Consider the following 16,396-nt stretch of genomic DNA (forward strand, 5'->3'; position numbering starts at 1 on the left):
CCAAAAAGGCTTCCTGTGGAGGGTGGGATTTTAGCTGGGACTTTAAAAAAGCAGAGAAAGTCAAGAGGAGCAATTGAAAGAACTAAGAATGTTTAGATTGGAGAAGAGAACACTTTGGGGAACAGAATAGTTATCAAGTATCTGAAAGATTAGAACAAGGAAGAGGAATTAGACAGCCCTAGTGGATAGAGCATCAGCCCTGGAGTCAGGAGGACCTGAATTCAAATCCAGCCTCAGACACTGGTTATATGACCCTGGGCAAGTCACTTAACCCTTTTCACCTCAGTTTCCTCATCTGTAAAATGAGCTACAGATGGAAATGGCAAAACTATTCCAGTATCTTTGTGAAGAGAACTCCAAATGGGGTCACAAAGAGTTGAACATGATTGAAATGACTCAACAGTAACAATTTCTTTTTTTTTTGAGGGGGGAAGGCAGGGAAATTGGGGTTAAGTGACTTGCCCAAGGTCACATGGCTAGTAAGTGTTAAGTGTCTGAGTCTGGATTTGAACTCAGGTCCTCCTGACTCCAGGGCCAGTGTTCTATTCACTGTGCCACCTAGCCACCCCAACAATAACAACTTCTTCAGAGGCTATAAGTAGGAATTGTAGTATTGGATAAGTATTGGAAGTAATAAATAGGCAAATTTAGGCCTTACAGCAAGAAAGGTTTAATGAGTCAAAGACAGAAAATAACTGCACTGGGGCTGGCCTTGAGAATCTAGGGAACCCTAGGCCAAGGGTACCATGTGGTGATGGTAGGCCCTAGGCTATCTGTAGATCTAGGCTTATTCCAAGCCCCAAAGAAATGTGACAATCCAGGGAAATACTTATTGGGGAAGGTGAAAATGTTGGGTGTGACTGTGCTGCAGGCAGTGAGGTTGAAATATTGGTTCTGCTATTGTTTAGATATACTTCAAAATCTTTTTTAATTTGTCTGTCTCAAAATAATAATTCAATTATTTTTTTAAAAAAACATGTATTAAGAAGCCTACAATGTGCCAGACACTTTGATAGCTGCTGGAGATATAAAGACAAAAATGCAATTGTCTTGGCCTCAAGGAGCTTACATTCTACTAGAAGACTTTTCACCCTCTGTTGGTTAATGATTGTTGCCCAGAAAATAACTAAGTTTCTGGAGAGTTAAGATCAACACTGCTCAGGGTGGCCAGGTAGCACAGAGAGTAAGAGCACCGTCTCCAGTGTCAGGATGACCTGGGGATTGAATCTGGGCTCAGACACTTAGCACCCACCCAGAAACACCTGGCCGTGTAACCTTGAGCAAGTCACTTAACCCTAATTGCTTAAAAAAAAAAAAAAAAAGATCAACACTGCTAACAAGGATATGAGGGAAAATAGTAAAAAATGAAGAAATAAGCTGAGAGGCCCTCATGCCATCCAGTCTAATGCAATCATTAGAATTCACATAGGCCACTCTCATTTTATAGAGGAGGAAACTAAGGCCCAGAGAAATTAAAATTGCGTAAATTGCCCAGTGTCATACAGGTTCTAACTGGCAAAGGCAGGATTTGAACCCAAATCCCCTGATGCCAAATTTTGCATTTTTTTCTCCTCTGTATAATATTCCTTTTTGTCCCCTATGATCCTGGGATTTATGCCCCAGAGCTCCCCAAACATAGCTATTCACCATAAGGAAAGTTTATGGACAAGTCCTTCCAAGGGCCCCACCTGACGAGAAAGAAACCTGACCCCCCAGAGGGGTCCTTAATTCCAAACTGCCTGTTTCTTGTCTGCTCCCTCTGATGTGTCCCCTTGGCTCGTTCCTCTTCCCCGGTGCTGTGTTGACTTACCTACATTTGAGATCTTAGGCAAATAGGAAAAAAGCTTCTCATAATGAACATTCTCTTGATCTTCCTTAGCCTACAGGGGAAAAAACAGAATAAAGAAGGAGTGCATTGGCAGTGCAGAATGGTGAAGAAAAAGGAACAATAATAATTGCCGACAATAGAACACTTCACAAACATCTCATTTGATTCTTATAACTGCCCTGGGAAGTAGGTGCTCTGGGTTTTATCATCTCCATTTCACAGATGGAGAAACTGAGGCTCAGAAAGTTTAAAAGACTGACCCATGAAAAGTGGGGATAAAAATTTGTAACTCAAAATCTTGTGGAAATGAACACTGAAAACTAAAAATTAATTAATTAATTTTTTAAAAAAAGAAAATGAGACAAACAACAAAAATAAAGATTGACTCATGGTCACTCAGCTAAAAAGTGACGGGGATAGGATTCAAGCTTAGACCTGTCCTGACTCCACATCCAGCCTTCTTTCCACTGGTCTAGGTGGCCTCTCTGGGAAGAAGCAAGGAAAAGCAGATGATGAGGAGAGTTTCTCTTGGAGATAATATTATTCTTCTTTTCTATCAAATGACTGAAGAAAGCAATCTCTCACTTCTTCAGTTTGCTTATTGCTACATAGGGACAATGCTTATAGAGCCCTTTGAGATTTTCTCAGGAAAAGTTCTTTTCGTTAGAAATAATAATAACTTAAAGAAAGGATTTGCCAGAGTTAGCTCCAACCAATTTGGAAAAGTCACTTGTTAAATGTCCAAAATGAGCATTTATGCCTTCAGAAATTGACAAATACTCCATTTCAGGGCTTGTTTTCTTGATTGCTTAGACTTAAGTAAGTCATGGAGAAAATGTTAATAACACGGGCTAAACTTAAAAATGCATACTGGCCACATCATCTCACCCCACCCCACCCCACCCCCAAGAGCTGGTAAATCTTTAACCATGGGCTTAAAGATCTAAGTACCTGGATTTACCCAGGGTTACACACCCAATATATGCCAGAGACATCTTTTTTTCCTGGAGGCAATCAGGGTTAAGTGACTTGCCCAGGGTCATACAGCTAGTAAGTGTCTGAGGTTGGATTTGAACTCGGGTCCTCCTGACTCCAGGGTCAGTACTCTATTTACTGGGTCATCTAGTTACCTCCAGAGACAACTTGAACTTTTCTTCCAGGCTCCAGGCCTGCCCTCTATTTACTACATCAGTTGCAGAATGTTATTGATTTACACTAATGGACAGAGTTTCCTTAAAGGGAATTCCTTACACTAATGAAATCAGAGGTGTGGACAGTAAATAAACAAATAAAAATTATAAAGAGATAACAATATGTGATTAATACAAAAAAGCATGAAAACATCCATATGAACTGAAGAAGAATGAAGCAAGCAGAACCAAAGAAACTATATACATATATATGCAATGACTGCAACAATGTAAATGGAAAGAACAATGGTACACCAAAAAGTCAAAAGTAAATGTAACAGAATTATAAAGATCGAGCAAGACTCAAGCAGAAAAATGTAAGAAGACTCCCTCAACCTAGCTCTTATTGGAAATGGGAAGTCCACAAGCATTACACATTGTACAGGTTTGAGGGCTTTTTCAATGTATTGATCAGTTATGATGACGTTTCCCCCTCTCTAAAAAAATTACTGTTTGTTATATTGGATGATTCTCTGGGTAGGGGAGGAATAGATAAGAAACAGAAAACATCAACAAAAAAATTTTTAAAAAAAACTTTCACAAAGCACTTTATAGCTACAAAGTGATTCACAGGCATTGTCTCATCTGATCCTCAGTACAACTCCGAGATACAAATAATTCAAAAAGTACATTGATTTGGCCAAGATGTTATGACTTCTAAAAGCCGAAGCAAGATTTGAATGGAACTACAACTCTCTGGCCACTTCCTCAGGGTACCTCTCAGAGTGATGACTTGGTGGGAGGAGGGGTTATTAAATGACCAAAGATTCCCTTTTAGACCTCTGTGTATTTCCCTAAGGAAAATAGCCATAAGTGATTATTAAACGATAATAAGGGAACTTGTTTTAAGTAGTATTATGCATGGCACATTTGGTTCTTTCCCCTAAAAGCAGTTACATGGTACCATAGTGCATAGAATTCTGAGCCTGGAGTCAGGAAGACCTGAATTCAAATTCAGCATCAGACACTTCCTAGTTCTGTGATCCTAGGCAAGTCACTTTGTCTCTTTCTGCCTCCATTTCTGTAAAATGGGTAGAACAATAGCACCTATCTCATAGGGTTGTTGCAAGGATAGAATGAGATAATCTTTGTAAAGTGTTTAGCACAGTGCCTGGCACATAGTAGGAGCTTAATAAACGATTCTTTCCTTCCCCTAATGATGGATTTGTTATTTGCCCTCCTTGCTTTAGCCTAGGGGCTTAAATGGTGGGGAGGTTAGGGATTAGAGAGATGTCACCAAGGTGTAAAAGAGACAGGAGCCCCATTCCAAAGCATTATGAGAGAACTCTGTTCCTAGAGGTGAGGGTGTGGGTGTAAGTGGAGAGAAAACATGGGTGGTCATCAATGGTGTTGATGACCAGTTTCACCTCCATAGCCCACATGTATCATACACAGAACTAGAGACACTACGTGGTGTCATAATAGAGCACTGGACCTAGCGTCAGAAGGACCTGAGTTCAAATCCAGCCTCAGACACTTCCCAGTTGTATGACTATGGGAAAGTCCCTTAGCCTCCATTTGCCTCAGTTTTCTCCACTGTGAAATGGAGATAATTAGCAGCACTTGCCTCTCAAAGTTGTGAAAATGAAATGAGATATACTTGTAAAGTGTTTAACACAGTGCCTATCACATAGTAGGGCCTTAATGAATACTTATTACAGCTTCCCCCTTTATATACACTGGGATCATGAGAAAATGGCCAATCTTTCTAAGAAAGTTTTTATGCTTAACCCTTGTCTTTAGATCATATTGGAATCACCACCATTATGTCTAGGTCTTGCTAATTTCTGCCGTTCAAACATAACTCAAAGCTGACCTGAAATTTCAGGGGAATCTGTGGTTCCCTTAAATAGATTATAAGGGGTGAGCAGGGACTGGGTAGAAGAGTGACCCCACCGCAGGGTCGGAGCTTCTGGGGACCATAAGTTAGTTCTATCCCAAACAGAATGAACAGGAAAAGAGAGGAAGAGGGTTGTTTCCAGGTCATAAGATAGACAAGTGAGCCCAATCAGCCATAGTAAAAATGATTGAGCTTAGGGGTGGCTAGGTGGCACAGTGAATAGAGCACCAGCCCTGGAGTCAGGGGGACATGAGTTCAAATCTGACTTCAGACACTTCACACTAGCCGTGTGACCTTGGGCAAATCACTTAACCCCAATTGCCCTACATTCCCCCCTCCAAAAAATAAAGATTACAAAAAAATTATTCAGCTTACCTTAATGAGGACTGAGACCACAGCTAAACCATTAGTCTGTCCTTGGGCTTCATTAGAACTGTTATATTGCTCAGAATTGTAGTGTAAAATGTGCAACTGTGGGAAGAAAACAAATGTCAGGATGATGTCTGGATGTTCCTCTAAAGGAAAAACCACAGAAGCCTGAAACAAGGCTTCTCTCATTTGAGTCCCAAGGTTCCCTGCAAGAAGCTGATGCAGCAGTCATTGGGTAGATACCATGGAAGTCCTTTCCCAATGTTCCCTGCCCCTTCCCCCCAGGTAAGATGCTAATTCAATTCAACACATTCAAAAACATGTTAGGCAGTGTAAGTCCAAAAATAAAAAATGATGTTGTCAAAAGCAGCTTCCAGGAATCCAACTTAGAGAGCTGTCCCTCCTTCCTTGAACAACCACCTAATTAGATGATCACACACCCCTTAGGGTCAAGCTATGGGTCCCTTGAGTTTCCAATGTCTATACCATCACCCCCTGCTTTGGAGCCCATTGTCCTAGACAACCAAAGAACAAAGGGAAAATTATAATAATGGGTAACAAGGGTTTAAAAGCAGAGATTCCCAAAATCTGAGGTGTCAAGGACCCTTTGGTAGTCTGGTGATGCCTATGGATCCTTCTCAGACTAATGTTTTCATTAAACGTATGCAATAAAATATGAAGGATTATAAAGGAAACCAATGATATTGAAATATAGTTATAAAAAAAAAATTTAAGTGCACATATCCTAAGCTAAGAACTCCTACTTTAAAATCAATCAATAAACATTTATTAAGTGATTACTATGTGCCAGGAAAAAGATACATGGAACTGGTATTCCTAGAAAATTAACACCTTCCTAGGAAAATTAACACCTCTGTAGAACAACTTGAAGGATTTGGGTTTCTTGTTCAGTTGTGTCTGACTCTTTGTGAATCCGTTTTGGGTTTTCTTAGCAAAGATACTGCAGTGGTTTGCCATTCCTTCTTTAGGTTGTTTTACAGATGAGGAAACTGAGGCAAATAGGGTTAAGTGACTTGCCCAGGGTCACACAGCTAGTAAATGTCTAAGGATCGATTTGAACTCAGGAAGATGATTTTTCTTGACTTCAGGCCCAATGCTCTATTTGCTGTCTCACCTAGCTGCCCATAGTTGTTAGGAGGATCAACTGCAGTAAGATACATAAAGCCCCTTGAAAACTTTAAAATGTTATGGCAATGCTGGCTGTTATTATCCTCTTCCTCCTACTTTTCCAGTCTTCTTACACTTTACTCCATTCTAGGTCCTCTAGAACTCTTCACCCTTTCTTCCCATATTCTTTCTTTTTTTTAATTGCATTTTAATTTATTTTCATTTCCAAATGTTTTACCTTCCATACCCATTGAGAAGGCAATATGAAAATAAAACCCCATAGAAATATGTATAGTAATGCAAAATAATTTCTGCATTAGCCATGTCTCTTTCCTCCAAAAAAAAAAAAAAGAAAGAAAAAAAGTAATATGCTTTAATTTGCACTCTTAATCTATCAGCTTTCTATCTAGAGGTAGATAACACGTTTTATCATGAGTCCTTTGGAATTGTAGTTGATCATTGTGTTGATCAGGGTTCCTAAGGCTTTTTCACAGGTGATTATCTTTACAAGATTAATGTTATCGTATTAATTGTTCTCCTGGTCCTACTCACTTTGAATCAGTTCATATGAGTCTTCCCAGGTTTCTCTGAAATAACCCCCTTGCCATTTCTTACAACATAATAGTATTCCATTACATTTACATATCATAACTTGTTTAGCCATTCCCCAAGTGATGAGAATCCTTCCCCTTTCTTTGCCAACAAAAAAATAGCTGCTATAAATATTTTTTTTACATATGGATCCTCTTCCTCTTCCTTTGATCTCTTTGGGGTATAGATCTAGTAATGGTATTGGTCCATGTTTTTTCCATCTTCTTGAGCTCACAAAAACTTGTCTCTCTCTAGAAGAGATCACACTTGTGCTTACCCATTCCAGTACTGGGAGCTCTTTTTCTCATGTTTGCTAACATTACTGAACCAGAAGGAGAGACAGGTACACTCCTTGCTGCTCATGGTTATTTCCAAGCCTTCCCTCTGCCACCATCACTCAACTTCCTCTTTGAGTTTCATTCCAAACATTGATGGCACCCCATCTAGGCTTTTATTATGGTAATAGCCCAGCCTTCTGGGCCCTCCAGTAAAATTCAGGATGTAGTTTACAGACTTCCCCTTCTGTCCAATCCTTGCCCTCATACTTGGAGATTTCAACATACCAACTAATGTCCTCTCAAACACTCTGCCTTCCCACTCCATAGGACCATAGATTTAGATATTGAAGAGAGATCCCTGAATACACCTCTCTCATTTTAACTCATAGATGAGTGATAGGGAGGCCAAAAGATTTGCTCAGGGAAACAGAGCACATATCTAAGGCAGGACTTGAACTCAGGTCTTCCTGACTCTTCAACTTTCATGACCTATTTCTTCCCTTTTTATTAACTATTCACAGGAATGGTCATAACTTATATCTCATCACCCATAACTGTACAATCTCCATGACATAGAATTCTCAAGTTTCCCTCTATTCTTTTATCTGCCTCTGCCTTAGTCCTCCTAAAATTATTCATCTTCATTATGAATTCCTCCACCCCTTCCTGTTCTTCTTGTCCATCACCGCCTCTCACTTCACTTTCTTTGATTCTCATAAACTTAACCTCATAGAAACCATTTTGAGTGGGCCCTGTCCTCTACCATCAAAACCTTTGCCCCTTTGTCCTATTGGTACATGTACCTTGACAAACCCTAACCCAGGTTTTCCCCATGCACCCATCTTCTCTGCTGCCACCCTGGTATTGCCAAGTGTGACTAGTGCAAGTCACAGCAGCAAGTTGATTGGGTTCACTGGAAATGTCTCTTATCTAACCTCCATTGGGCCATAATTTATGTATGGCAATCCTTTCATTTTTCTCTAATTCATTATTACGTTCTCCACAATGGCTATTCTAGACCTCCATTTTCCTCAGGACCTCCGTGCCATTCCATACTTACTCCACCATTTCCTCTTGGCTCCCTTTTCTTATCTGCTCCACACCTCAAAATCACTTTCTATCCATATCTATATCACTCTTCATCCATCCTCTGCTCCTCTGAAGAAGAAATAACTTCTCTTTGCCAAGGTCATCCTTTCTACCTGTGGTCTTGATTCCTTATTCTCCTGTCTCCTTTCTTTACTGGCTCTTTCCCTCCTGCCTATAGACATGCCCAGATCTCCTCTGTCCTTAAGCATTCTTCACATGAGCAGAACCAGGAGAACATTGTACAAAGCAACAGCAACATTGTGCAATGATCAACTTTGAGAGACTTAGCTCTTCTCAGCAATACAATGATCCAAGACAATTCCCAAAGACTCGTGTTAGAAAATGTTATCCACATGCAGAGAAAGAACTATGGAGTCTGAATGCAGATTGAAGCAGACTATTTTCACTTTTTTGTTTTTGTTTTTTGTGGTTTTCCCTTTTGTTGTGTTTCTTCTTTCACAACATTACTCATGTGAAAATATGTTTAGCATGATTGTACATGTATGACCTGTATCAGATTATTTGCCTCTTGGGGAAATGGGAAAGGAGGGAAGGAAAGAAAAAAATTGAAACTCAAAATCTTATTAAAAATTAACATAAAAAACCATCTTTACAAATAATTGAAAAAAATAAAATACTATTTACAAAAATACCCCACCATTCTTCTCTTGACTCTGCCATCTCCTCAAGCTATCATCCTACATCTCTCCTCCCTTTCATAGTCAACCTCCTAGGAAAAGTAATTTACACTTGACAACCTTCCGTCTCCATCTTCCACTCACTTCTCTGAAGTCCCCTGCAATCTAACTTCCAACCTTATTACTTGCCTGAAACTCCACTTTCCAAGATTACCAATGACCTCTTAATGGATCAATCCAATGACCTTTTCTCAATCTTCATTCTCCTTGAGTTCTAAAAAGCTTTCATAATTCTCTCCTCCCTTGGCTTCCATGAAGCTAAGCAGTCAGTCAGCATCTCTTTTTGCAGAGTCATCTGACCTCCATCTCCTGCCCCCTAATCAGGGGTGTTCCCCAAGGCACTACTCTCTTCTCTTTCTCTGCTTTCTACATTAGTGCACTTATTGCAATAATCTTCATGGTGTATTTTGTTCCCACTCATCATGAGCATGGTGAGTCAAGATGACTACTTGGCCCCACAAAAGATTTGTCTCATTGCCCTTGGTCACACAACGAAGCCCACTCTGCCAACTCCTTGTATTGTCTCTCCAAACAGAACCTGTGAGCTGTTCTGCTATCATCGGGTTTGCTTGCAAGATCCAGACAGATACGGTTCTGTTTTTCTAGTAGTGTATCAACTCATGGGTCACTGGACAAAGGTCTCAAATTTGAGTGCCAGCATTCCAATTCAAGTTTGTGGGTGAAAAGTACAATAGTAAGTGCCATCAACCTCCTTTTTGACCACTTAAACATGGTCACTGTGGAAAACTGAAGGAAGACACACAAGACTGAGCACCATTTTGGATCATTACAAATACAGGTCCTCTTCCCTCAAATATGTTATCTCTCCATCTGACTTGTAGCTAAAACCTCCCTCTTTGTGTCATCTCCCCTAATAAGAATGTGAGCTTCCTACCCTCAACTGAGAAAAAGGAAGGACACATTTATTAAGCACCTGCTATATGTTAAGCATTGTGCTTAAGTGCTTACCAATATTATCTGATTTGAGGGAGTAGGTCATAGCTCAAGCAGAAGTGCATCCTGGGGGTGAGATAGGAGGTGGCATGTGACAGGGAGTCAAATGACCCACCACCACGTCAGTCACCTACTCCTTTCAGACTCTAATGGAGATAACCCAGGACCCTGAGAATTGAGGTATCTGCTCTCCCCAGATCACTGATCCTGCTTCTATTCTGGCCCTCACAAGGCATCATTGAGGGGAACAACTCCAAAGAAGGGGCCCACCATCCTCAACACTACAAGTACCAATTTCTGACCAATTGCTTCTGACAGGTAAGTCCAAGAACAGCCGTGTTAGTTCAACATCAGAATTAAATACATGGAAATAACATAAAAAAGATTTATTACCATTTGCTTAGCCACTGCACCTTAAGGACCACTGGGCCTGTCTAGTGACTTGCACCTGAAACCTTCTATATGTGTTATCTCCCATTACCATGTGAGTTCTGTGAGAGCAGGGACTGGGTTTTCTATTCATATCCCTGGTGCTCCTAAATGCTTGTGCATTCGTTCCTTGATTAGCACAGCCTTGGAGAACCCAGGGTCACCTCCATGCTAAATTGGAACATGGGGCTAAGACTTATGGAGGACTTTTGATGAAGGTGTTTGCCATCCAGTAATTGGTATCTTATGTTTTATCAGGGTAAGAGAACACCAGAGGGAATTAAAACTTGGCAATGGTTAGACTTGAAGAAAGACAGAACCCCAGAAAGAATACAACTGTAGATACATCATCTGAACCATGCAGAAGTTCCCCATCCCAAAGGTAGCCCAACAAAAACATACACTAGTGCTTAATAAATGTTTGCTGAATTGAATTGTATAGATATGGTGTTGTTCAGTCCTGTTCAACTCTTCATGTCCCATTTGGGGTTTTCTTGGCAGATGCCCTGGAGTGGTTTGCCATTTCCTTCTCCAGCTCATTTTACAGATGAGGACACTGAGGTAAACAAGGTTAAGTAATTCATCCAGGGTCACACAGTTAGTGTCTTAGGCAGGATTTGAACTTAGTCTACCTGACTCCAGTTCCTACAGCCACTCTATCTACTGTAGCTACCCTAACTCTGGGATTATGGTAATAAAGGGGCTATAGTAAATGTCTAAGGTTGGATTTGAACTCAGGTCCTTCTGACTCTGGATCTGGTGCTCTAACCACTTAGCCATCTAGCTTACTTCTGGTAATATAATACAGTTGAGCTGGACTCACAAAGATTCACATGTTGTCAGGCTTTGCTAACAATCAACTCGAACCCGGGATTATTTGAATAGAAGCATATTAGCTAAAACACCTCTTTGCTTTAACTTTCCTGACTACCAAAGTTTCCCTGTTTACTCCATCATCAGACCTGATTCTAATGAGAAAGAATATTTATAAACTAAATTCCAGTTGTATACCTCACTGTCATACTGAACTCCATTTATGCGGTGCTCCGAACCATGGAATTTTGCGGTCTTTCCACCCCAGTGAAAGTGCAACTGGACAGCTGTGTAGACATGGGACATCCCTCCAATGATTTGCATGCTGGATGGCAAACTGAGCTGGGCTGGAAGAGAACAGACAGCACCCAAGGGTTTGTTGGGTCGGGACCCAATCCAACCAGTTCTCACAGGCTCAGCAGCATTGACAACAGCCAGTCACCCACCTATTTGCCCATAATAAGTCAATAGTTTAGAGCAGATGAAAAGGCTCTCCCAAATCAGTCAGGAATGCCAAGTTTCCCTATCTGTGGAATACAATCCTAGTCAATTAATAGAATTTGGCAATGAGTCTATTTACTGACCCACTCTGCCCCCCCACCACCACCACCCCGACCAGAACTTATCTGAGGTAGAAAAAAACAAAAAAACAAAAACCAATTACAGTTTCAGTGATGATTTCATTCCTTATACTTCCTGAGAATGATAAGTGGTTTGTATTTGTTTACAGAACAGGATCATCCTAGTCCAGATGGAGTTAATATGATAGTCTATGTAACCCTGTACAATAGGGGTTGACAGACTATGACCTGGCCAAGGGCCAGATCCACTCAGCCTGACTGTGTACAGCTCATGAGCAAAGGATTTTTTTTTAAGCAATCGGGGTTAAGTAACTTGCTCAAGGTTACATGGCCAGGTGTTTCTGGGTGGGTGCTAAGTGTCTGAGCCCGGATTCGATCCCTAGGTCATCCCAACACTGGAGCCGGTGCTCTTACTCGCTGTGCTACCTGGCCACCCCCAAAGGATTTTTTTTTATTTTCATATATAATAAAAATTTTTTTAAATTTAAAAACCAGTGATAAAATACTATTATGTTGTAAGAAATGATGAAGTGTATGGTTTCAGAAAAACCTGAGAAGACTTATATGAACTGATGAAAAGTGAAATGAACAGAATCAAGAGAACAAGTTATACAGTAACAGCACTATTATAAAGATAATCAACTGTGAAAGACTTAATGACTCTGATCAATGCTATGATCCACCCTGGTTCTAAAGGACTCATGATGAAATGTTATCTAGATACAGATAGAAAACCATAGACTCAGAGTACAGCATATTGAATTATATATTTTTTTAATCTTTCTTTCTTTTTCTTGATTTTCTTTTCAGAATGTGACTAATGCAGAAAATTGTTTTCCATTAATTTATATTGATATGGGGTCTTGTATATCTCAATGGGTGAGAACAGGGTTGGGGAGGGCAGGGAGGGAGAGACTCTGGAACTGAAAATTAAATAAAAATTAAATGAAAATAACTGTAAGACCCTCTCTATGTATACTTATTTCTAAAACTCTTACTCCTTAAAACTTCACTGAGAGAAATTATTATTAATAACCAATATTTTGGGGAGATTTAGAGGCTCTCCATTTTTTAAATTTCTCAGTTTACTAATTAGTAATTATATTACTAATAATGAGATTTTTAACTTTTCTGATCTAGGTCAGATCCCACCCAACCTTACAAGGAATTTAATCTAAAGTGGGGAAGCCCATTGTGTTCTACTCAAGCTTAGGTGGAGACTCATCCTTTTGTCTAGATAACCCAAGACCGGAAGTGGTCTGGTATAGAGATATTTTCTCTGTCCTATGGTGACATGAAGATGAGTGACATCAGCCCCTCATTGGAAAGGTATATATACTGTGAGCCTGCCTGCCTCCCTGATTGTTTTTGGTCTAAGAGAGATGGCCAAATGACCTCTTCTTATTAGTAACCTGCTGGTCTTTTTAATACAAATGATTAAATTACCCAGAAACTATGTCTCTTGAACCTTTCTAATTATCACATCACCATTGTTCATCTTGTAGCAGAATTCATAGGAGACTAAATATAAGTATTTATTAATAAATGATTTAAAATGAATTCTATTCATCCATGGTAAAAAGAAAAAAAAGTTTTTGGGGCAGCCAGGTGGCGCAGTGAGTAAGAGCGCCAGCCCTGGAGTCAGGAGACCCGGGATCGGTTCTGGCCTCAGATACTTAGCACCCACAAAAATAACTGGCCATGTAACCTTGAGCAAGTTAGTTAACCCCAATTGCTCATAAAATATAAATAAAAATATATATGTATAAATAAAAAAATTTTTTTTAAGTTTTTATTAATTTAACATTGTACAATGAATGGAACTCAATAGGATAGTGTGCCTCTGGCAATATATGTTTTCCTCTATAATTTTTAAAAATGTAAAAAAAAAATCATTCTTAGCTCACAGGTCATACATGCCTACTTTTGGCAGTAGACTGGATTTGGCCCATGACCTATAGTTTTCTAATCCTGTTCTATAGTCATATTTATTAAGACTCCAGTTTACTCAGCGATGAGAGAACATTATTAGAGGAAGCAAAGGTATATTAGGAAGGGCACTGGTCTGGGTCCTAATCCAGACTCTTCCACTAACTCTGTGTGACTGTGAGTCATTCAATTCACTTAGCTCCATTTTCCTCAGCAATAAAACAGGGACAATGCTTTTGAGGAAGCATGGAATAATGGATAAATAGGACCAAACTTTGCAGTTCTGGGGAGGCTAGGTAGAGCAGTGAGTAGAGCACTGGCCCTGAAGTCAGGAGGACCTGAGTTCAAATCCAGCCTCAGACATTTGGCACACTTACTAGCCATGTGACTTTGGGCAAGTCACTTAACCCCAATTGCCCTCCAAAAAAAAAAATCATTGGTTCAGATGCTGTCTTTGAAATATACTAGTTGCGTGTGACCATGGACAAGATACAACTTCTCAGTGTCCTAAGGAACTCACTAAGACTAAAAGTTACAGATGAGAGAAGGGTGTTTCCACAGTGGGAGTCTCCCCCAACAAAATCACAGATGTCTTCTATTTATATCCCCAGTTTATACTCAAGGACATGTTGGAACCAGGTCCTGCTGGCTCTCACTGTTAAATTTCCAGTGTGAGCCATCACATCTTGGGAATTGGCAAACACCACAAATCAGAGCTTGAGTTATTATTTCTCTGATTGTCTAGACTAAGGGTCAGCAAACAATAGCTCGACACATAGGCCAAATTTGGCCCCTAACTTGTATTTGTATGACCTATGAGCTGAGAATGGTTTTTACATTTTTAAATGGTTGAGGGGGAAAAAAATCAAAAGAAAAATATTTCATGATGTAAAAATCATATGAATTTCAAATTTCAGTGTCTATAAATAAAATTTTATCAGAACACAGCTGAACACATTTGTTTACATATTGTCAGTGACTTGTTTCTTGCTACAATGGAGAAGATGAGTACTTGGAACAGAGACTGTATGTAGCCTTCATTCAGGCACTACAAATTGCCAGTCTCAGAGCTCAGCATTTCAACTGGTGCACTTTTCACTGTACAGCTGCATTTCTCTTTGTTACTGGTGTGCATCATGGCACATCACCTCAAAACAAGAAAAGAAGAGAAAAGTGGCTTTTGAATATAGCACTTGTAAGGCATAGTGGAGTGTGGATTATTTCATTATCCTATCAAATGGCAAAGCATTGTGCATATTATGCAATAATACTATAGCTGTGCTGAAAGAATATGCCATACATTGACATTACCAGACGTCACAATATTCCCAACTTACAGGAAAGCAATGATCAGAAAAATCAGAAAATTTAATATGGAATATCTCATGGCTGGAGAATTTCTCGAAATTAAAATTTTTAATTAAATTAAAAGTAAAAAGTGAAAATAAGGCTACAACAAAAGTTTTCTACTGACTTGTTAGCCAAGCTAACAAGTTTCCAATGGGAAACCATTCACTGATGATGAGTTAATTAACTTTTGATTATAGTCCAAAGAAAATAAATTTGATTAAGACTATTAGCTTTTTAGCTCAATTAAAATCATATATTTGTGGATTGACATTAGCATTTGGCAGTACCTATATGTGTGAAGACATTTTCAAAGATGAAATAAGGAAAATATGATTCCAAATCAGCAGATGAATGTTTCTAATCAATTTTGATGATGGAGTATACTAATTTTGAACCCGAATTAAGTGAAATGTTATCCCTCCCCAAAAAAAGAATTCCATTCTTCTCACTAGTAGAACTCTATCTCCCCCCCAAGGAACTCTATTACTATTATTATTATTATTTCATTTCATCAATAAAATTTTGTGGAAATTTGATTTCTCTCTTGTTATATAAGTACTTACAAAATATTTTCAGTTTTGTCTCTTGTCCTGTAAAGCCTAAAATAGTTGCTATCTGTCCCTTTAAAGAAAGTTTGCCAACCCCAGTCTAGTCTTAAGAAAGTTATAGAGAAGACTTTAATAATGCAGATTAAACTTAAGAGTGAGTTTTTCATACTCTTTTTTTTCTACAGAACGAGTTTTCAAATATTTACCAGCATACACCTTTTTACGATATTGATTTACTAGGACTACAAAGTATAAAAATTGGTCTAGACCTATCACCATAGCATTAAAGATGGCCCTGAAGGGGGAAGGGACCTCAGAGTTCATCAGAACTAATGCTCTCATCTAACAGGTGATAAACCAAGTTATTTCTTACTCTCTGTGAGGAACTTCTAGTATGGAAACTCTCTCCATAGATAAAGATCTCATCTACAATTCACAATTTTTCAGAGTTCCCTGGGGCCTTGAGAGATTAAGTGACGTGTCCATGGTCACAGGATTAGCATGTAGCAGAAGCATAACCTGAACCTCCTTTAGACATCAAGGCTGGCCCTCTATCCATTGAGACCTGCTGCCTCTTAAGGTATAGAAAAGTAAGTTATTATTTTCTTTGGATCAAAATGTTTTCTTCTGTTAAAACAGGGGCAAAACTAGATAATCTTTAAACTACCTCATACTCCCCAAATCCCAGGATTCAAAAATCACCATATTTATCTCTCCCTCTGATAAATATGTTGAAGAAATATTTTATAAGATGTAAAGTTCATTTATCAGATCAAGAGAA

The 16,396-nt window shown here is 39.2% G+C and overlaps 1 protein-coding gene across 11 annotated transcripts in view; it reads right to left on the reverse strand.

The window, feature by feature from the left end:
• The window catches only part of CA6 (carbonic anhydrase 6), a 55,516-nt gene that overhangs the window by 6,486 nt on the left and 32,634 nt on the right, over window positions 1–16,396 (reverse strand). For all 11 annotated transcript variants that reach the window (XM_069079200.1, XM_069079195.1, XM_069079203.1 and 8 more), the window contains 3 exons: window positions 11,406–11,554; window positions 5,234–5,329; window positions 1,811–1,880 (listed from right to left, as the gene is read on the reverse strand). In XM_069079200.1, the coding sequence (XP_068935301.1) occupies window positions 1,811–1,880; window positions 5,234–5,329; window positions 11,406–11,554 (315 nt within the window). The remainder of the gene's footprint in view (window positions 1–1,810; window positions 1,881–5,233; window positions 5,330–11,405; window positions 11,555–16,396) is intronic.

This window comes from Petaurus breviceps, unplaced genomic scaffold (genome assembly GCF_028583685.1).
Source record: "Petaurus breviceps papuanus isolate PSGF00001 unplaced genomic scaffold, PetGlider_PUasm1.0 91041, whole genome shotgun sequence".
Classification (NCBI taxonomy): domain Eukaryota; kingdom Metazoa; phylum Chordata; class Mammalia; order Diprotodontia; family Petauridae; genus Petaurus; species Petaurus breviceps.